General features: G+C 49.7%; 1 protein-coding gene across 2 annotated transcripts in view; it reads right to left on the bottom strand.

Moving 5' to 3' along the window:
* Positions 1-8,516: 8,516 nt before the first annotated feature.
* St3gal1 (ST3 beta-galactoside alpha-2,3-sialyltransferase 1) overlaps positions 8,517-22,384 on the bottom strand; it is a 73,984-nt gene continuing 60,116 nt past the window's right edge. For both annotated transcript variants that reach the window (XM_021216988.2, XM_029547922.1), the window contains exons 4-9: positions 17,700-18,532; positions 16,714-16,910; positions 15,518-15,697; positions 13,835-13,880; positions 12,695-12,814; positions 8,517-11,336 (exon numbers count right to left, since the gene is read on the bottom strand). In XM_021216988.2, coding sequence (XP_021072647.1) covers positions 11,163-11,336; positions 12,695-12,814; positions 13,835-13,880; positions 15,518-15,697; positions 16,714-16,910; positions 17,700-17,996 — 1,014 coding nt within the window. In that variant the 5' untranslated portion in view covers positions 17,997-18,532 and the 3' untranslated portion in view covers positions 8,517-11,162. The remainder of the gene's footprint in view (positions 11,337-12,694; positions 12,815-13,834; positions 13,881-15,517; positions 15,698-16,713; positions 16,911-17,699; positions 18,533-22,384) is intronic.

The following is a 22,384-nucleotide window of genomic DNA, read 5'->3' on the forward strand; positions in this document are numbered from 1 at the left end:
GTGAGTGGCAGTGGTGGCGGCGGCGGCGGTGGCCGCGGTGGCCGAGGCGGTGACAGTGATGGTGGTGGCTCATTCTTGCTGTGAGTACAGGCACCTATATCACAGTGGATGCACATGACAGAGGAGAACCCCCCAGTGTAGGTTCTCACCTTCCACCTTGTTTGAGACAAGAACTCCTGCTGTTCACCACCACACTGTGTATGGAAGGCTAGTTGGCTTGCAAACATGCCAGGATTCTCCTATCCTTCAATTTGGGGGGAACAGGAGTAGAGACACAAGCTGCTTTATCATACATGTTCTGTGATTCTGAGCTTGGGTCTTTCTTGTGCAGGGATCAGTTTACCCACTGAGTTTAGCTGTCTCCCCAGCCCACTTTCTCTACTTTTAAACTGGATTGCTTGATTTTTGTTAAGTTGCAAGGGCACTTTTATGTATTCTGGGAAATGAACCTTTTGAGAGGGATATTATTTTTCCCCCATTCTGTAGATCTTTTAAAGGATTTGTTTTGGGGACTGGAAGGATGGCTCAGTGGGAAGAAGAGTTTGATACAAGCCTAGCCACCAGAGCTAAATTGATGTGTCTCATGGTAGAAGAAGAGAACTGACTCCTTAAGGCTGTCCCTTGTCCTCCACACGTGAGCAGAGTTATCTGCATATTTTTCTGACACTCCTCATGGAGATGTGGGTTAATATGTGAGCATATGCATAAATATGTACACACACACACACACATACACACTTTTTAAAATGCTAGTAAGAAATTATTCAGAAGAGATGAAGAGAATTGTTGATATCTTCTCTCACCACACCTCTAGACTTTATTTAGGACACTTGACATATGCTAGCAAATATCTGAAGATCTTCACACGTTTTTGTATTTATTCCAGAGATTTAATTATTATTCCTTCAACGAAGCAGAAACGGTGGCAGGGAGAATTTGCATGTGGCTTTTCTATCTACCTGAACACTCCTCTCTGACCTGACCTGGCTCCATTCCTCACTTAAGCAATCACTTGGCAATGTCTGAGGATACATTACATGGTGGCTATAATACGTGACAAACCAGGTCTCTTGGACTTACGACTCCTGTTCAAAAACAACTTTGTCTTTTGACTAGCACTTGCCCAGTGTTTCTTCAACCTCTAGTAACCCTCATTGTACCCTCTGCTTCTGTTTTGACTTCTTCAGATTCCATACCTAAGTGAGATCATGCATGATCTGTCCTCCTGACTCATCTCATTGAATACAGCGTCCTTCGGGTTCATCATGCCAAGCTGACAGGATTTCCTACAGTTTTTTTTTTTTTTTTTTTTTTGAGGGGGGCAAAACTCATGTTCGTAATGTGCTGGCTAACTTACCATCTAGTGTGTGGATAGGGTCACCAATGTTTATTCCATCTCTTGACTGAACAGTATTGAGGTGAACACAGGGTGCAGGAATGCTGACATGATTTTTTTTTTTCCTTGCGATATACTCAGAATAGGAAACACTGGATCACACAGAAGTTCTATTTTTAGTTGTTTTGAAGACTGCCCATTGTTTTTCACAGTAACTATACTGATTTACATTCTCACCCACAGGAGTGCATTTGCTGTGGCTTTTTCTTGGCTTGTTGTGAAACACAGGGAAGGTTTATGCATGGGGTTAGAATGGTCGCCATGATGCACTGATGGAGTGGAGACAGAGTACCCTGCTACGATTCATGGTGGGAGAAGGGTCCTTTCTCACATTTAACTTTAACCTTAGCCATCTCTTTTTACTGCTATGTAAAAGACTTCCCCAAAACACAGGGCTCTCACTTCCCCCAGCTCAGAAGCTTATACATGAGGCAAGTCTGAGTGGGGAAGGTTCTTCTCTGCTCTACATGATACAAACTAGGGCAGTTATCGGTGTGTGTGTGTGTGTGTGTGTGTGTGTGTGTGTGCAGAATACCCTCTCATGTTCATGTGGTTGCCAAGTTGTTTTTACCCAGGATTCCTGTCTACACCACAGTCTCAGCAGGCGCTAGTGTTTCCTTCAGTGTGGTGTGTCTGAAAGTGATGGAACCAGGAATCTGAAACTTCCACAGTTTGGAGAGCTGATTTAAGTAGCACAATGATTCCTGTCATATTTTTTTTTTTTAACAGTGAGGGGGAAACTTAAGAGGAGGAATATCAAAGAATCTAAGGCTGTTTTTGATATTCTTCACTGGGTGTTAGAGGACATGATAGGAACTAGATCTTAAATGTGCATGGGGTATGAAGAAACCCAGCCCTGTAGTACTCCTGTCTTCTGCATACATGTGATTGGTCAAGAAATATGAGAGAAGGTAGAGACATCCTGGATCCCATGTGTACAAAAGCCTGTGAGCTGAAACCTGGTCAGTGAGCAGATGCTCTGTAGGATAGCTGCGGCTGCAAATGACTGATGTACACTGGCTTGTGTTTTAGATCAACTGTCTGTATACAGCATGCAGATGGGTGAGTGCCAGGACAGGTAGCAGAGAAAACGATTGGTGATGAGTTGGCTTCTATATTGTCTGACTGGAAGATAGAAATATCCTGAATACATGCAGAGGGAATAGGGCCGTGGGAAGTGTGGTTATGAACCGTGTCTCTTTTAGTGGCAGAAGGTCCGGGCTGACGTTGGATAGGCAAAGGGAGGAGGTGACATGGTGAGACTTCTCAGGTCTCTTCTTTGAGCTCTGGGCAAACCTGTTCTTGTATCGGAGAATCACAGACAGACAGTGAAGGGAGGAGGTGCGTGGTTAGGGTCCGTGGAGTTGAAGAGAATAAGCATTCTAGAACACATATTAGAAGGTGGAAGCATATGGAGCCCTAAGTGAGGAGAGTTTGTCTCCCTGGGTCAAGAGCAGTGTTGCCAGTTTGTGTGAAGTAGGAGGAGAGAGGAGTCTTGGTCAGTCTAGGTACATGAATGTAGTGTTGTGAGATGAGGGACCTGCAAGGTGTTCTAGAAGGATGTAAACAAGGACAGAGGCAAGCCATGGGGAGTACAAGAGGGCTTCTGGCCCTTCAGCTGGGAAGGCTCTATGATGTAGATGTAGAAGGAGACCTGGCTGGAATGTTTTATGCTCTCAATACAGGCTAACATCCATCCTATCTATCCAGAGTATTAATGGCAACCAACATGATTCTGATTCACCTGCCAACCAGGTACCTGGTACTTTGCTAGATGCTGGGCATTCAGATGGAAAATCATTTCTAGTGTCTCTGCCTTTCCAGGACCTCTGGGAGTGGAATGACAGGGTTGGATGGAACCTTGAGATACGAAGATCTTCCTCAAGCCTTCCAGTGTGTACTTCAGGAACTAAAGTCAGTACATGGAAGCAACCACCCTGAAGACCCTGGGAATGGGCATAGCTTGGATTTTTGGCCAATCTGCAATCTTTCCATTGTATTCTCCCTGATGTTCAAGGTACCACTCAGCATCTCCACCAAGTCCTCTCTGCCTTTGCTTGTACACAACTGCAACTAGGGTGAACAGCCTCATTCTCTATTCTCTGATACTGGGCATCCCGTCCACTGGCATGGCCCACCCTACTGCTTGCATCTTTTAAGATTTCTGGTCAGATTTAACGCAGGGTTGACCAGAGCAGACCTGGTGAGCTGTCACGAATTGGCTCTAAGACTAGGACAGGATCTCTGACATCAAGGAGAGATTTTTGGCAGAGGTGGCCTTTTGCCCTCGAGGATTTTGGGACTTCTATCCCACCATTCATTTTCCCATTACGATGTTGTTTGGGCAATGAAACTCCTGCTGGTCAATGGACCTAACATGGAAGTGGTGGGTATCAGATCTAACTGGAGACATTTGAGAGCTTTTGAGCCATTGCCAGCTTCCTGTGCAGTGACCTTGAAGGCTATGTGCTGAAGGAGGTGAAGTTGGTAATGTCTTTCATGACAGGCTGGGTCACCATATGAAGGAAAGCCCCAAATCCCCGAAATTGCTCCTAAAAGAAACTAGCCTTGTTCTTCATTAGTGGGACTTGAAGCTTATTTGTTTTTGCAGCATTAGCCTATTCCAGCCTGGCCTGACAGATAAACAATCAGCTCTGGTCTTTGTTCTTGACTGAGGAGTTATGAACAGGGTGACCACAGGCAAATGGCATTATAGTCATAGGTACTGTGTGGATATCACTGCCATCTCAGTCTCTTGGGAGAATTCAGGGAGGAACATGATACATGTTAGGCACATAGAAAATCTCAGAAAATGGCTGGCACAATGCTTCATGTCTACCATGTCATTTAATACCCTTTTACAGATTAATGAGCCATGATTCAGATCAAGCTCTCTCATAGGCATACAGTTCAGAAATAATAGATAACCAAGAACAAGTTTTAGGTCCTGGGGTTCCAGTGGACCTGGGTTTCATGTGAACCATGGGAAGAGAACATTTATTATCCTGTCCACACTGGCTGGGGACTTTGGCTGTTCCCTTCTGGACCCAGACCTGTTTTACTCAGTTGAGGGACAGAGACATCGGAGCTTATCGGAAAGGTGTTGGGCTTGCTGTGTCTAAGGCAAAGTCCTCTGAACATCTGACTTTGTTCACAGGTGTGTGCCATTTCTCCCGAAGCTACCGCTCATCAGCTAAACACAATCGGACATGAGATCTTGACTAAGGTGGCTCTGTTGCACCCTCTGGTGGCCACCACCACTGAACACTCTGGCTAGCACCGTAAGCCAAGGGCTCAGAAGAAACTGGGCAGTCCTGGGCTGATTCTGCTTTCCTGGCTCAAACCACTGTGTAGTAGGTAGGGCTCATGTCTAGAATTCTTGTGCTAGGAACACCATGTAGAGTTCCCATCCCGCAGGTGCCATATGTCATGATCAGTGTTCAGGACTCAGTGACCCAGACCTCACTTTTGATGTGTTTGCTAGCTCCACCCTCTGACGCACTACAAGTCTGCCTGAGTCTCCTTCTCACCCTCAAGTTGCTATGCCTCATCAAATTAATACACACAAGGCCAAAAGCAATGCGCTTTTTTTTTTAAAAAAAAAGAAAAAAAGAGTGTTACTGCTGTCTGGTTATCTGTCTGTCACCATGGATTCCAACCTTCTCCTGGCAGAGTCCTATTCTTGCCCACAGTCATCTGCAGTGCCCATTGCCCTTGATGTTCCTGTGTTAGATGAAGAATATATTAAGCCGGCATTTTCTCATGGCACAAACTGTGGTATCCCTTTTACTCTATAGAGGCCCATGTCTGGATGCAGGCTTTGACCACCGATTCCCAGGTCCCATGGGTACCCTTGTTCCAACCAGCGCTCCTCATGCAGGGAAGAAACCCTTCATCCATGGGTAGACCCAGATCAACTTGAGCTCCTTGCTTGGGACAATGCTTCCACAAAGCTAGTCCAAATGCTGGGAAGTATGGAGGAAGAGTGGAGGCAGCCAAGGAGGCCACGAGAGGAGCTTGAGGCTGAGAAACCCTCAGCTCATGGAACTTTCCATTTCAGTAGTATTCATGGAACCCTGACCTGAGATCTCAAAGCAGACACCAAGATCTTTTGTTTTAGGTCTGCCATGGGCCAGGAGTACACCTGTCCTAAGTGGATGAGGACCTGAGAGAAATGGCTTGACTCCCTGACTGTGGCCCACACCTGCAGTGTCCAGAGCACCCACAGCCCTGACCTTTGTCACTTTCCCATTCTTTTTGTTGTCCAATGGCACCATCCAGAAAAGGACTCCACCATCATTCTCCCCCCCCCCCCCCGAGAGATTCTGGTACTATCTTTGTGCCATATTCAACCCAACTGCTCGGCCTCAGTAGCCTGATACCACCTCCTGGCTGCCTGTGTTCCCCTGTGCTGGTGAACCGAGGTGGGTCGATGTGGTTTGACTCAGCTTGAACTTTTGTACCGTGGTCCTCCATGTCCCACTGCGCTCATGTATATCCCTGGGGACTGGTGGCTTCTCTAGCTCTTTCTTCTATTTCTTGCACAGTTGTCTCTCCTCAGATCACTCCTTCACTTGTCAGCAGATCCAGACTTATCTGACCAGGTCCCACTCCTGGGACCAACCAGCTCAGACATAAATCCTAGACCCTGCTTCAGGGCCCAGTTGAAGTGATGGAGAAGCTAAATCAGCAAACAGTGGAAGCTAAGTATGTTCTCTTCTGCTGTAGAGTATAAGGCTTAGCACTGCAGGGAGCTCTGGATGGCCCCTTTTGTCATCCTGACCATTTGAAGGGTTCATTTAGTTTCGTGTGTGTGTATGTATTGTGTGTATGTATTGTGTGTATGTGTATGTATATGTGAGTGTGTGTGTATTGTGGGCATGCGTGTGTGTATATATGCGTGAGTGTGTGCATGTATGTGAGTGTGTGTATTGTTTGTATGTGTGTGTATACGTGTGAGTGTGTGTATGCATGTGAGTGTGTGCATCGTGTATATGTGTGTGTGTATGTATATGTGTGTACATGTGTGTCTGTGCACGTGTGTGTGTGTGTGTCTGTACATCTTAGTCTGCAGTACTGAAGCTGAAAGCTTGAAAAATTCTAGATGTGAGAACCAGGAACAGCCAGTCTCTGTGTGAGGGTGACTGAGAATTAGGATGACTTAACTTAGAAATGCACGTGGAAGAGGATTCATTATACTTTCTGGTTCAGGCCCTGGACAGTCTCCGGGTAGGATCTGAGGGGTAGGGAAGTGAGGAGAAATAGCTATGGTGGGGTAGGAGTATCTGAACTGCATCCTCAGAGGTACCTGTGGTGAGTTAAGTGAGGCTGAAGCAGAAGCCAATTCTTCCCCAGCAGCCCCTGCTTAGCTCTCCCAGAGCAGGGGTGCTGGGCCTCTAAAGTCCACCACCACGTAGAAAGGGATGGGCCTCTGAGGACACAGTCATACCCGTGTATCAGGGGACTTACTTTAGTTCTTTGATGATTTCAAAATCCACTGATGCCGAAACACCTTATATCAAACACAGGAACAACCTGGAGGACCCTCTGCATTCTCCAAGACATTGTGGTCAGATGGGATGTCCCGAGGGCTGGGTGCTGTTTAAGGCCACTATATGCAGGAGGTGCCAGGAAACCCCTAGTGCTTTCCAGCTAATGTGCATTCCAGGAACTCAGGTCTGAGACCAGGCACAAGAAAAGAGATGTACAGGGGACAAAGGCAGGAAGCCAGGCATGGTTCCTCAGAGACGGTCTACAGCATGCTGCCACCATGTGGCTGCTTGGCTGTGGAGCAACTGACAGAGTGGCTTATGGTTTCAGTTGTGCAATAGGGTCTGGAGTGTATGTGTGTGGTGTTTTGGTATGGTATAATGATGTGTGTGTTGTGTGATGCTGTGTTGTGCATGGTGGTTTTGAAGTACTCTGTATGTGTAGTGTGCATGCTGTGTTACGATGTGTGTTTATGTATTTTATGTGTGAGGTCTGTGTTGACTGAGTGTATGTGCATATGTGTGATATGTTATATGTACATTTATGTTTTATATATACACACATCATATGCATATGTGGTGTGTGTTGTGTCTGTGTGCACCGTGTATGTGTACTGTGTTGTGTGTATTGTCTCTTTGTGTTGTGCGTGTTCACGTAGGTTATGTGTGTGTCTGAAGTTTGCATGTATATTGTGCATGTGCTTTGATAATGAGTGATCATGACCTCTAGGGAAGAAACAGATGTGATGGAAGAAAAGGAATTCTAGAATGAGGAAGCTTCCTGGAGAAGATGCATGGTGAAGCCTATCACTGAGGACAGGGGGCAGGGACGGAGACACAGGGAGCAAGGATAAAATCAGACAGGGATGGAGCCTGACCACCCTTCCTGGTGTTGCTGAAGTGCCTCTGCCCAGTGCTGCGTTCCCTGCTAAGCCCATTACCTGTATTAACTAACTCAGTGCTTAATGCGTGTGTGTATACTCGGGTATGTCACCAGCCCAGCTTTACCATGGAGGTCAGACACTGCAACTGCTCAGGCTCACACAGCTAGGCAGTGGCCCCCACACTGCCTGGCTCTAGGGCCATACCTGTACAGGTTGTCTTGGACCAGCAAGGGCAATCGTGGTGGCATATAAACTGTAAAGCACTGCACCAATTGTCAGGGAGGGGGGTCACAGGCACACACCAACTTCACATGGCAAAGTTCCATTCTAAGGCTTCTAGAAATAGTTCTTTAAAAATCCAAGGAAGAGTGCTTGTGCCATTCAGACCTGGCCTGTGTTCCTCCTTGGGGTGTGGCTATCTCCTCTGTGTACACTGGGCCTCAGCCAAGCACACATCAGAGCCACTGGCCCTGCCCACTTGGACCTCCTGGGATGTTTTGTTTCTGATCTCAGGCCCCTCTTGAAGATTGACAATGTCAAGTTCATGGGATGGACGAGAGCAGAGGTTAGGTAACTCACAACAGTCCCACCTCAGGGAATGGCTCCACTCTGTCTCCAGAGTCCCCTTCCAATGGGGAGGAGGGCAACATCCCAGGAGACCCTAGGAGATGATGCATCCAACCATTTCAGGACTGAGCAGAACCCTCGAAGAGAAACTGCACCAAAGCAGAACTCTGAACGCACCCAAACAATAAAATAGCTCTTTTTTAATTCACTTTGATTTGAATCATTGGAAATATTCAACAATAAATAAAACGGAGCTGAGGCTGAGGAAGGCAGACTCGCCGACATCATTGGAAATGCATTCAGATCAATCAGGAGGATTACAAGATGTGGGCAGGAGAAAGCAAAGTTTAAACAGGCAATGCTGGGCCACAGGAGGCAAGGAAGAGCTTTTGGGCAGAAAGTGCTTGGAAAACTTTGGCTCTGAAGCAGACTTTGGAAAGGGCTAAAGTGATTGTACCTAGAGGTGCAGGAGGGACCCACGTCTACCGACTAGGGTGGGTTGAGCAAAGTCCAGATCAGGTAATTGGGAAATGGTTAAAGTGATTGTGCAAGGAGGTGGGGGCAGCAAGAGCTATCCATGTTTACCCGGTAGGGTGTGCAAGATCCATATTAGGCTCTGGAGAAAGGGTGGGGTAGACCCTGGGCAGGCAGAGCCAGGGTAAAAGCTAAGTGAGCAGAGAGGTTAGGAAGGTCAAGATGGGGTTCAGCAGGTGGAAGCAGGCTCCAGGCGGGGCCTGGCTCATGACGCGTTTACTATACTCTGAGGCTGAAGGCAAGGGGCTCTACTCTGCTGGCTTCTGCTTTCTCTCTTCACCCTCCGGTGCTTTTCAGATGTATTAGGTAATACCTGCGGCCCAGGGGAGGATGACAAAGAGGAGAGCTGATGCTATCTGAAAATCAGCTATCCAGGCCTTCATGGCTGAGCTGCCTAGAGCCAATCTTTCTCAACTCATAGCCACCTGGCTATGATGGAACCCGTGGCTCCAGCTGCCAGTTCCTGAGGGCATACACAGCTGTCGCTTTATCCTCTGGGCGGGGTTAGCTAGGGCCTCCCCCACCCTGCATGTCAGGAGCTTCTTTGATGGGCACAGGGGAAGCCACCCTCTGGGTTCTCGATCTCCACTGTGGTCCTTTCCACCTCTGACAGGGAGGCCACATTCCCAGGAGGTGTGGTGGGTCTCTAGCAGACCCATGTGGCCTCGGTAGAGACTGCAGCACCATCTGCATCTTTCTATGATCTCTAGACCTTTAGACCATCACGGACCTAGATTGTTACTGGTCTCCCCATCCTATCACTGTTTTAGGGGGTCTGTTCCAACCCTCAAGATATCTCTGTCATAATCTGCCTTGATGAAGTTGTGGTGGTCTTTAGGGACTATTTTTTCAAGAGAAACAGAGGTTTCTCTTATTGAACATCTGTAAGGAGGTGTTCAATGACCTCCAAGTGCCTGTTCTCCTCCCTGCTGCAATGAGGAAGAGGGCAAGTCACTTGTACCAGAAAGGGAGGTGACATGGATTTTACAAAGGATTGTCGGCGCCACAGGATTGGCCCGCCAGCAAGCCCCAAGTCCAGATGTCTCAACGTATACATCCAGGATGCTCTCTCTTCTGCTCCTGCTCCCACTTGCCAGGTAAAGCAACAAAACACACTGCGATCAGCTGTGGGGAAGAGTGTGCACAGGGTCAGCTGAATTAACAAATTAATAAATAATCAGGATTTCTATAGAGGAAGGAGGGGGAGAACAGACGGAACGAAGAAGAGGTACATGCATTTCAGTTGTGGTTCTAGAGTGTCCCCAGTGCGACCTCAAACGAGTCCGGGAAGGTGGCTGCTGGGGACTTGGCTCAGTGTTCAGGACCCATGGGAGGATGCTGGTTGTTAGTGGTCCTGAACCCAGCAGTCTGAGGAAATAGAAGTGAGGACCCATCCCCCCGCCTGGCATATTCTGGGTGGTGCGGAATATCATTTGAAAAGAGATTTTGAGCTATGCAGCAAAGCGAGGTGCTGGTGGAGGTCTCCTTTCTCCAATTGGGGGTTTTGCTTCCTATTAGCCAATGCATGCACTTTTTTCTCAAGTTCAAAGGCACGTGGAAGTAGTCAGACCTGTTCTGGCCATTAGCATCGCTATGGAGGGGGAATCACGCAGAATAGTGACCTGGGTTTCACTCCTGTCAGCCATACATGGCCAGGTTTCCCTGGAAGACCTCTGGAGTCAGAAGCTTTGCCTAGCCATCACCGGTGACCTTATTGAAGAAAGGGACAATGGGAATGTCATATCCAGTGACAGGTTAGGCTTCATGCAAAGGAGAACAGTATCTTGCCCCTCTGCTGGTGTAGCCCAGTGTGGCTCTGCAGATGACAGTCCCAAACATTCCCAGCCAGAGTCTGAGTTGAGCACGAGGCCCACAGTTCAGTGGCAGCCTCTAAATGACTTCTGGGAAATGTTCACTCTTTCGAACACAAGAATCTTCAGGATTTATTTTCCCCCATCCCCTCCCTCCAATCCAATCCAGAAGACAAAATAACCATTGTTTGGAGGCTAGACTTTTCCTCGTATTGGCTCACTTTTCCCCAGCTAGGGGACAGCGGTGGGAAAGTGCTCCCACCATAGACAGGCCTGAGCCTGGCTCTGTATCCTGGGAGACTTGGACAACTTTGCTAAGTAGATGATAACAACATGAGGGTGCAAGAGGTTGCCAGAAAGCCTGGGAACACCCCGAGGTCAGCCCTGGAAGCTTCGGGAACACACCGGCTCCAGGGAGGTGCTGGGCCTGCAAATTGAGAGGTCTGATTTGTTGTGTCCATCCTTAATGGATGTCGCAGCATCATCTCCCCTTGAAGATGCGGATTTTGTTGATGGCTGCCAGGGTATTTGTGACGTTGTACTCGAAGTCGCCATCATGAACCCCCGTCTTTCGGAATGCACCCGCTGATGGGTTGTTCTCCCAGTAATGGTGCCAATTTCCTTTGCTGTCTGCCCCAAAGCCATATAAGTCCACCTGTGGGGCAGAGCTAAGGTGAGATCCATAGAGCAAGACCATGGTTGTGGGGTGGGGGAAATAGGAAAGACAGTCTGTGTTTGCCCTTGAAATTTTATGTTAAATATTAATGATTCATAGAAACTTTCTTTAGAAAGCCAAGTCCAGCCAAGTCAAGCCTAAATCCAACTCCAGCCCAAAGGCAATTTGGGGTGATGTCACATGGGTGGTCCTAAGGTGGGCAGGGCCTCTACTGGAGCCCTTAGGAGTCTTAAGAGAGAAGGTAGGGAAAGGGGCTTGGAAGGCAGGCAAATTATCCGTCATCCAAGCTGACTCTTGACAGATCAGGTCATTTCAGAACCTCATTTCCTCATCTGGCACGGAGACCGAGACACATGACCACTGGAGGTAGGTGGCAGGTTCTAAACCCTTCCTTCCCAGGCCAATGTCTGATGCTGGGGCCTTTGCACAACACAAATGACTACTTATTGTGCACCTAACATTGGGATGGCACGTCAAAATGCTGGCAGGGTTACTTTCTTTAGTTGCTACTTAGCAGGCACATCGGGTTCCTGGGGACATCAGGGACACACCCATCAAGTCTCAATCCTTTCAACTTATGGAATTCATGGAAAGAATGTCACTTCAAGAGTCAGGGGTTAAATTCAGGGCCCCCTAGGGCACCAAGGTGAGGCCATAGACCCAAGGAGATAGGAGGTCCTTTCCAAGAGGGGACATTTGAGTTGGGTCTTAGTAAATAGATAGTGACGAGTATGGAGTCACTCAGATGAGCATTAAATGAAGGGCACAGCATCTAGCTGCAAGGTGGAGGAGAGACTAGAGCTAGAGAGGGGTGTGCATAACAGAGGTGGGACAGTGCGGTTCAGTGGCATTTGGTCTCTCAGCACAGACCTGCCTTGCAGCAGGGATCTCTGGGTGGGACTGGAGATAAGAGATGGGAGCCATGTCTTTGAAGTCCCACTCTGGTTCTCACAGTTGGTGGGTAGTGGAAGCCCCATGGACCTGGTTGGCTTCCTAGCTATGTGTATGGGTCAGGGTGTGGATCCCTGGGTGGCTCTAACAAGCAAGCTGGGGCTGGCAACTATGGCCTTTGTAGCTCTCCTGGTCTGTGCTATTTAGAATCTGCTTCTTCATTTTGAGCTGAATCAGAGCTTAGCCGCCCTTCACTGGAATGAGTCTGAAATTCTTGAGAATGATATCATACTGTTGTCACTCTTACACATGCCTGGTGAGAAAGGTGCCAGGGACCCATGGGGAGATGTGGTTGGAACCTGTCTTCTTCCCTCTCCCCTACACTGGACTCCCCTGGAAACATGAGGTGATAGCCCTTGTTCCTGCAGGAAGGTGGGGTAACATACCTCATCACAGATATGAATGGAGAAGATGATGGAGAGGATGCCAGTCGATGGATACCGCCCATGGCCCTGAAGCCAGTTGTCAAAGACATACTTGATGAAGGCTGGGTGGTAGATCAGGATCTGCAGGGCAAATAGACTGGGTGAGTACAGCCAGCAACAGACACATAGCATCTAGTGGGTGCCACACTGCTGTGACCCTAAACATATGGTCATGAAGGGTTCTAACAAACACCTTTGCATTTATGGATTTAGTGCTGGGGACACTATAGCTATCTTGCCGACATCTATAGCGATACTATATGAGTGATGTGAGCCACAGGCAAGAATCAGCACAGAAGAGCTTCATAGCACTGGAGGAAGCCTTGAATGGACAGTGGTACTGAAATAAAAATCCTATGGGAACAGGGAGTATGACCCAAGATTCCAGAAGTGTTTCAAGTAGTGTGAAGGATCATGGCAGTGTCATGCTGCATTAAAAAAAGGTACCCATGGGCCACCTGTTCTGCTTGGCACTGACTGGAAACTCTGACTATGGCAAACTCTATGCAAGGCTTTCCTCTCCTGCTATTGAAGTCACTAAGGCTCAGAGAGGCCAAGCAGCATGTTCAGTGTTACACATCCAGGGAGGTCTCCCTGTGACAGGGATGGCCTTGGTTTCAACCCCCCCGTGGCCGCCTTGGGGACAGCGAAGGGGACTTTGGGAGCAGCAAAGGGTTTAGGCAGGTCTCTGGAGGGCTCTTCGTTTCTCAGCCTTGCTTCAGGGTATTGGGGTCCTAGCAGAGAGATCCACTCTATAAGACGCCCGTGGCTTCTTTCTGCGATGGTGGTGCCCAAGGCCAAGGACAGCATGCTTGCTGCAGGCACATGGGGACTTACTTCATCTAGTCCTAGCATGACCCTGGGTTGGCTGTAGTAGGTCTGGGTACTCCCAGAGGGTCATGTTTGTGCCAAGTTCCCAGGTGGTACTGCTATTCTTGAGATGCACTTTGAAGACCCGTCCTTGGCAGCAAAGCTCCACCTGTGTCAGCAACTGTACCAGGTCAGGGCCTGGGCTCTCTGTGTAGCTCAGGGCACCATCGTAGCACCAAATCTCGGAAAAGAAATCAGGGCAGAGTAGGAAGGTCCCAAGCTGCCTCTTACCTTCTCTTGTTTCACTTTGATTTTCGGGGGCACAGGGACGTAGGTGCTGCAGATGGGAAAGAGGAGTTATTTAGTGTGGAGAGTGACATAGCCAGGGTGGTGTGGGTAGAGAAGCTTAGGCCTCCAGAAGCAATTTTCCTGCCCCAGCATAGCTCCTTCTCCAGCAGAACCATGGCGGCGGCGGGGGTGGGGTGGGGGNGGGGGTGGGCGGGTTACCCTGGATGGTTTGAGAATGTTCTATGCCAACCATTGGACTGAGCTTGGGAGTCCCCGATTGGAGAAGGGACTGAGGGGGTTGGCAGCCCCATGGAGGGAGCAACAGACCCCCTGGAGCTCCCGGGGACTGGACCACCAACCAAAGAGTACACATGGAGCAACCCATGGCACTGGCCACATATGTGGTAGATGGCCTTGTTGGACATCAGTGGGAGGAGAGGCCTTCAGGCCTGAGAGTATTCAATGCCCCAGTGTTGGGGAATGCCAGGGCAGGAGGATGGGAGTGGGTGGGTGGGGGAGCACCCTCATAGAGGCAAGGGGGTGGGTGGGGATTGGATAGGGGGTTTCTGAATTGGAGACCTGGAAGGGGGAAAACATTTGAAATGTAAATAAAGAAAATATCTGAGAGAGAGAGAGAGAGAGAGAGAGAGAGAGAGAGAGAGAGAGAGAGAGAGAGAGAGAGAATGTTCTATGGCTAGATGGGCCAGAATGGAGACTTGCTACAAGCACAGCCTTTCAGAGGCCTAGGGATATTTGTCTCCATTTTCCAGAATCAAGAACATCTGTGCTCAGTAGTGGGGCTCAGGCCGATGCTGGGGAGCTGACAGGGGTGACCTATGGCTGTCTCTAGCTTATGCAAGCGGACAGAGGCTGCAGCATCAAGGTTTAAAATCCACTACCACATGGAATATAACTGGTGCAATTTAGGCTCTCTGTGCGGTAGAGTATCAGGGGAGAATCTTGAGCCACCCATCTGGCCCAACCTCTTGCTGAGCCCTTCCCTTGCACTCTGTACCTTGGAGGCACGGAGTTCTTGGAACCCGCAGTTCTTGACTCTGGCCCTGCTCCTGGGAGACCAGGCCTAGGAGTAGGAGTTATGTAGGACATCTGGGAATGGAAGCCTCTCCCCTTTGTGAAAAGTCAGGGACCGAGGAATTAGACCCAGATGGTTGCATGGGCTCTGGGTCAAGTTCACTGTTGGGCAAATGGTTTGCCCCCCCCCCCGTCATGGCTGCTCTCTGGAGGCCAGAGCTAATGAGAAGCACTGCTGGGAGGATCAAATGAGAGATGCTAAGTTTCAAATGATAGGCACCATGCCTGGGGAGCAGATGGCAGCACTTACTGTCGGAGAGCCAATCGTTGACTTAGCCACAAAGTATGCACTCAGCAGCTCCTGCCTGTTCTATGCTGCAAAGCCCCCCCCCCCAGCACTGAGGAGCAGCAGGGAGCTGCCACATGTTGAGTCCTTTCCTGGGGTTCATCCAAGAGATTCCAGAGTTCGAGGGAAGCAAACCATAACACGAAGTTTGGAGTATCGATGATGCTAGGCGGTGAGGGGAGCAGTCAGGGAGGACCTGTCACAGATGTACCAGGAGGCACGGGAAGAGGAAACTTATGGAACAGCCTGGCAGGAGGGAGATGTGGTAGGAGACAGATGGACATAGGGCAGACACTAGAGGAACTCACTGAGTGATGGTGCCTGTGGTGGTGGCACTGATCACCCACTGCAGGTCGATGGTCTTGAAGGGGACCAGGACCATGTTGACATTCTCTCCCAGCTCCCGGAAGCTCTCAGGATACACGAGATGGTGGGTGGTCCGACTTCCAACATCTGCCTCAAAGCCCACTGTGGGTGCCTTGTTCATCCTGGGAGGGGAGAAAAAAATAGGGCACGTGGCAAGGATGCTGGGGTTGGAGTCACCTGTGCGGTAACTGCAGGTGAATCCCTTGTTCCCCGGGCTTCAGTTTCTCCATGTGTACAATGGGAACCTTGTAGACATAGGCCAGACAGGCCTGGAAGAGCTGGTTTGAAATCCCAGCTAGTTGGGAGGCTCAGGCTAGAGGATGGTCATTTCAAGGCCAGCCTGTGGTGTGGGAAGTCACCAGGCCAGAGGAAGAAAGCTTGCCTAGCATGCATCCCTAATTCAGAAAAACAGAGGCCAAGGCATTTAGTCATCTATTTATAAAAGCAGTTGGGTGGGTCTTGCTCTCCTATCATTGACCATCTGTGTCATGGATAACCTAGTAGGTGCACCTTTTCCCGATATCCAGAGCTCAGATAAGCTGTCTACCAAACGATAGCTTTGAACTCGTGTCTTCCCAACCCTGAGCCTGACTCTGCCTCTCATCATGGCCATTCCCACAGGATACTAGGCACACTGAGAGCCAGGAAAGGGGCCTATGGACATGAAACCAAAGACACAGAAATAACATTGTTCTAGATTCTAGAAGGTACCTGGGGAGGGGGGGCAGGTACTGAGTCCCACCTCTAACTATGTTCTCTGTCCCAGAACAATTCTGAGTACGGATTCCTATAAAGTCAAGGGAGGTATGGTACTTTTATCTGAGATGCCAATTTCACTTGGGACAGAGGAAGCAAAGCTCGCATTAAACACTTCTGGTTCAGGGTCTAGATTGAAAGCTGAGGTCAGATCTGAGTCATAGAATCAGACTTCAAATGTCACTCAATAGATCTTAGGTACCAAGTCCCCCAGCCCATTGAAAATCTCTAGCAAAACCCTCTTTATTATAGTCCACCTTGCTAGGAAAAGATGAAGAGACTAAGACCCAGAGGGCCGCAGGCCTTGTAACTTGCCCCTCTGAGCTCAGCCAAGGGGTTTCACACACTTGTGAGAAACTGTGGGCTCGGGTCCAGTGCTCACCTCAGCACAAAGTCATGGCTGTCGATCTCAGCCCCGTACGAGGAGTCCTTCAGGTTACCAGAATTTCCCACAACTGCACAGCGTCGGCAGCCCACCAGCCTCTTGTTCAACATGGGATCCACATTCCCAGGCACCAGGCGAAACAGCTCCTTGATGGTGTCGCTCAGGTTGTTGGGTTTCCTCTCCCGCTGGAGCCTCTGGAGGGAGTGGACAGAGGGAATGGCCAGCTTGGCTCCACTGCCTCTAGCTGAGCAGGCTGGCTCCCTGGTCACCAAACCCAGCTACTGAATGTGAAGGCACAGGTGACTGCTAGCCCCATCCCAGGACAAGAGATGGGAAGAAAACTCATTTATCCTCTCTACAGGTACCCTCTGGGCACCTTTTGTGTGTGAGACCAGGACGTTAGCTAACCTTCGGGCATGTAGGAAGGGACTGAGGCTAATCCTTAGACACGGAAGACCACTGTATTTCCTGAATCCCACATTCATACCACCTACTCAGATCTAGTTCTGCAATTGGTGGCAGGTGAGACTAGACTGGATTTGGGGTGCAACCTAGAGCCAAGGCCATACACCCTTCCCATGAGAGGATACCAGAGACATAGGGAAACTTTGGGATGTGGGAGCAGAGACTGGGTGCTACAGACATGGGTCAAGGGGTGCCACAAATTGTCAGTTGCAGTAGTAGCAGTAGCAGGAAAGAGGCATGGAGTGTGTGTGGGGGGGAAGACTCTTGGCCTCCAGGATGGGGACCTGTGACCACCACTGATGTCTTAAGCCACCAGGTCCACAGTGATTTGTGATGGGAGCCGCAGAAAGGAAAACCAGCAGGCCTTTTCTCTGACGTTCTACAAACAGTTGCTGAGTGAAGGGATAGAGAGGGGTGGAGGTGGGGGGGGCAATACGCTGAATGCTGTTAGATACTTGGTAGGTCTCCAGGACACCCCCTCCCCCTCAAACCCTGCTCCCAGACCCTATTATGCTCACCAGCCACCACCGGTATGTGTCTTCCTCCATCAGAGCGTTGTGGACTGTCAGTAGGGGCTGCATGGTCTTGTTGAAGCGCTGGTCGAACCAATATGAGACCTTGTCCTGGCTGACGCAGTGTCTGCAGGTGCACGGCTGTGACTTGATGAACCTGCGGAAGTTCTCTGAGAATTCCAGGACCATCTGCTTGGGGAACCAGGCACTGGGCACTCCCGTGTTGGAGTAGTTCAGGGCAAAGGAAGTGAGGAAGATGAAGAGCAGGAAGAAGGTGAGGTACTTGAGGGTCCTCCTCCTCATGTTCACCACCTCCACCCTTTGCTGGGTCCTCTGTGTGGATGGGAGGGTGGAATAGAGGAGACCCCTTCCCGGAGCTGAGCAGAAACCTCAGAGACACAGGAGCAGGCAGCAGGAAACAGAGTCCACAGGGAGATCTCAGACGCCGCTAGGGCAAACTTCAGCCTGTTGGAGACACGCCGAGGTTTGTGTTCTCGACATCCCCGTGAGGCGGCACACGAGGGTCGTCTGTGCCATGCAGTCAGTCTTGCCTGTGTTGGTGAGCAGCGTGGGTCTACCTCTTCTGCACCCCAAGCAAAGCCAAGAATGTGGCTTGATGACACTTGAGTGAAACCCAGCTCTAAAGCGATCAAGTTTAGTTAGTTCATCTCAGCCTGGGTGAACTCCTGGACGATCTGTAAAAGGGTCTTGGCGTAGGATGCGAGGCTGCTTGGCCACCCTCCTCCAACAATCCTTAATTAGAGCTGTGTCTCCTAGGCTGTCCCCAGGAATGGGGACTGAAAGGGCATCTCCTGGAAGGCACAGGGTTTGCCGAACATCTGTGTAGAAAGGAAGAAGAAAGAATGATGATGAAACCCGGTGACCTTGTTATGGAGATGACGTCCCTCTCCAGACTTCTGCCACAAGCCCCAGGGTCTCTCTGTGGGCTACAGTGGGGTTTTGATCCCATTTGTTTGTTTTTCTTGCTTTCCAGGACTCCTGAACTTTGCCTCCTCATCCACCTGACTTTGTCACTGCTGTGTGCTCTCTTGTCACCATGGACAAAGTCACTCTGGCTGCTCTGCCTTGCCCAGCACCCTGAAGCCATATACCATGAAATCATGAGCCAAAGTAAGTTTCCTGGCTGAACCAAGTTGTTTCCTGGCTGGTCTGTTGTCACAGCCCCAAAACAATACAAACAAACATCAAAGGACGGAAGACAATGGCCAGAGCCCGAAGCTTAGCTTTTTAGTTTCTCAGTTAGCTGTTTCCTGCTTCTTAAACTGTGAACCTCCACAACTTACACATGAGCAAATACCCTGCAACAACGGATGATGGTTCAGAACCCAAGTCGCTTACCCCATGGTTTCCTTTGCTATGGACACAGCCTCTCAGTGTTGGACGCAGTGTTTGGAAATTTAATCTATGTCTATACAGAGAAACCCTGTTTCGAAAAACCAAACCAAACCAAACAAAACAAAACAAATCTATGTCTCTACCCTTTCAACCATATCTCCATTTGGCTCACTGCTGCCCGGGGAGTCAGCATGCACCCTGTGCAGCACATGGGCAGCTTCATCTCCACTTTTATCTTTCCTCTTTGGTCTACTTCATCTCCCGTCCCTCAGCTATCCCCACCCTTCAGGCCTTGGCTGTTTCTACCTGCAGGTCTCTGCTTTGCGGCCACTGTTGGATGTGGTGGGGAGAAAGGAAGGGTCTTACCCGTGTCAGACCCCGTGTCAGACACGGAGGCTCCAGTGAGTTTCGGCGTATCTCCCCTCTTTATAAACCCGAGCAAGTGGCTAGGCAGGAAGGAACAAAGTACCAACTGGGGCCTCAACTGTCCCTGCCCTGCCCAGAGGGGCCCAGAAACTGCTTGTTTATTATCTCTATGCCAGACATTCTTTTGATGGCAGCCTTGACTCATGGCCCAATGACTTTTGGCCAAATCTTGTCCTTCTCATCACTGAAAAGTAATGAGACCGTCTCCAGGCCTCTGGGTTCTCGCTCACTGGCTTCATATAGCAGAAACCAGAGAGGAAGACCCAGGGCAGCGGAATGCCGCCGGCATGCTCTAGAGCAGAGAGGGCCTTCCTCAAACTGCTGTCAAGCTCTGTCCCGGTCAGTGGCTCCTCGGTGCCACCCAATCTTCTTATGGAAAGTGTTCAGTGGAGCCTGGCCAACAGCACCAGAGTAAAAACAGTCTTAGAAGGCACACCACACAGTTCCTGTGTGTTGTGAGCCGGGCTCTGCACTTCTCTGATCCTTGCTTCCTTTAACACTGTTCCTCCAATGTAGGAAGAATGACTGGCATAAAGGGGATCGGCTCAGAGCACTGAGAGTAAATACTACGCCAGTCGTGGCTGTTTCTATTCCTTGAATCCCGGATGCTTCCTGTGGACAATGTAGCCCAACAAGATGGCTGGTCTATCTCAAGGGCAAGGTTACTTAAAGGACCAAACGATACCAGGCATTGAAGAATACAAGCCAGGGACACCCTGTCTCAGTTCCTCCAGGTGGTGGCACCTTTCTATTCAGTGCTTTCTGAGGCCCTGGGGAAAGTGGTCCTAACACAGGGTGTGTGTGTGTGTGTGTGTGTGCTGTGCGAGTGAGCATGCATGTGCGTATTAGGGGTCCCAGAACCAGAGATACAACAAATAGCCAAACAGTGAGGCTGATCCAGCAAGCTAGCAGCTAGTTTTGGCTCCCCAGGGGCTCCTCCACGGGTGGTTGTACTTTCCAGTTTCCACCTGCCTGACCCTCCGATTCCCTTCCCCCCATGTTCAGGAGTACAAATGCACTGCCCTTTGGAGCCTGTGAGAGTGACACCCTCCCTCCCCCCCAGGAGAGGCCTGTCACCCTCATAACACTGGGCCCCAGGGTTGGATGGGGCCAACTTGTTCTTTGTACTTTGTGGTTCAGGGTCCCAGCTGCCACCTGTTAGGCCTCCGAGCAGCCCCGTGCACTGGGCTTTGACTAGAGCAAGTCTCTGTGGTCAGGCCTAGGGAATATTGAGCCTCTCTTTCCTAGGTGATAGGCCCTGTGTAGGTTATTCTACCTTTCGGCTGGGTCTGCTTCATAAGGCAGAGCGATCACTCTTCTTTAAGGGTCTACAGAAAATACAAGCAGAGCCTTCTGGCATCTAATGTGCATGGAAATAAGTTATCTTCATCACCAACACACAGGTGATGGGATTGAGGCTTAGCAGCGAAGCCTTTGACGGAATCCACGCACCCAGGAACTGAACCATGAATTTGAACTTGCTCCTCCCCTCAAATACGGTGCTTTCTCAGACTTGGAAATGAAAAGCCCAGACATCGCCCTGCTCTTCCCTTCCTGTTTCTGACACATCTACTCTGTGCTAAGCAAGAAATTCCAGGAAGCAGATGCTGGCTCTGAAAGTCTCCTCCCCTGAGGAGGACCTGGGGTTTCTGTGTTCTCATGCAGGGCCGTGCCTCACTTCTGTTTTAATCCCTCATTTGGAGAACCCACGGCCCAGTGAGTCAGAGCTGGAAAGCTCCTGCCTGGGGCTCAACAGTGGAGGGGAAAGCCGCTTGCTCAGGCTCCTGTGTCACTCATAACCGGGAGCTAAGGACTTCTCAGAGTTTCTGCTGCTGACACTAGGTGACTAGCTCCCTCCCTGAAGATGTTCCCCAGTATAGCTGGCTGTGGAACCTGGGAGACTGGAGATGTTGAAATCTTCCAGGTGAATTCTAGAACCTTGTAGTTAAAGTCAAAGTATGGGGCAGCCAGGCGCTAGGGAGCTATCTGTGTTTCAAACGGTTGATTCCTACACAAAGGTGTCACTGCTATATTCTAGCTGAGGACTTTTAGGGAGTCCCGTTTCTTGCTGACCTGGACCCCAGTCTGGGTCACTATCACAGTGAGGGGGTTTACCTACCCTTCCATATCCCCTTCCCAGGACTTGGGCCTCAAAAATCTCATTTTTGAGCTCAGACCACTCTGGAGTCTATTAGTCGATGTCTGGGTTGATAGAAGAGTGAGCCGAGGCCTTCCTTCTGCCTGACCTTAGTGGTGGTGGCTGCAGGTGGCCTCACACTGGGCCAGAGGACATGCCTTCTCTTCCTTAAGGCTGAAGGTGGGCGTGTTCTGTGCTGACTTCCTGAAGGTTCCTGGTTTCAGGGTCCCAGCCAGAAGGGGCTCCCTAAATGCCTGAGGTCTCACACCTCCCTTTCCTCAACTTTGCAAATGACTGGTTTCTGAGAAGCATTCGCCTTCTTTCCATATTCTCAGACCGGATCCTCAGGGCTGGCCTCACAGATCCCTAGGACATCTCTAGCTAAGTCTGGCAGCTCACGTGACTCGCCATTTTTACCTCGACTTGGCTGGCCCACCCCAGACAGAGAGCTATTTATTGCCTAACAGTCTTTGTGCATAGTATACCCGGGTGAGATGGATACGTTTCCTTGTCAAATTGACTAGATTTAGAATTTCCACAGAAGCACAATAAATCTTACGAATGTAGAAAGAGGTAGCTGGAGAAATGGCTCAGAGGTCAAGAACACTTACTGCTTTGATAGAGGATCAGGGTTTGAATCCTACAACCCACACTGGACACCATACGCAGTGCTGTATGTAATCTCAGTTCTGAGGGACCTATGCCCACTCCTGACCTCTACAGGTACCTGCACATGTGTATATATATATATATATATATATATATATATATA

This window comes from Mus pahari, chromosome 17, assembly GCF_900095145.1.
Source record: "Mus pahari chromosome 17, PAHARI_EIJ_v1.1, whole genome shotgun sequence".
In the NCBI taxonomy this organism is placed as follows: domain Eukaryota; kingdom Metazoa; phylum Chordata; class Mammalia; order Rodentia; family Muridae; genus Mus; species Mus pahari.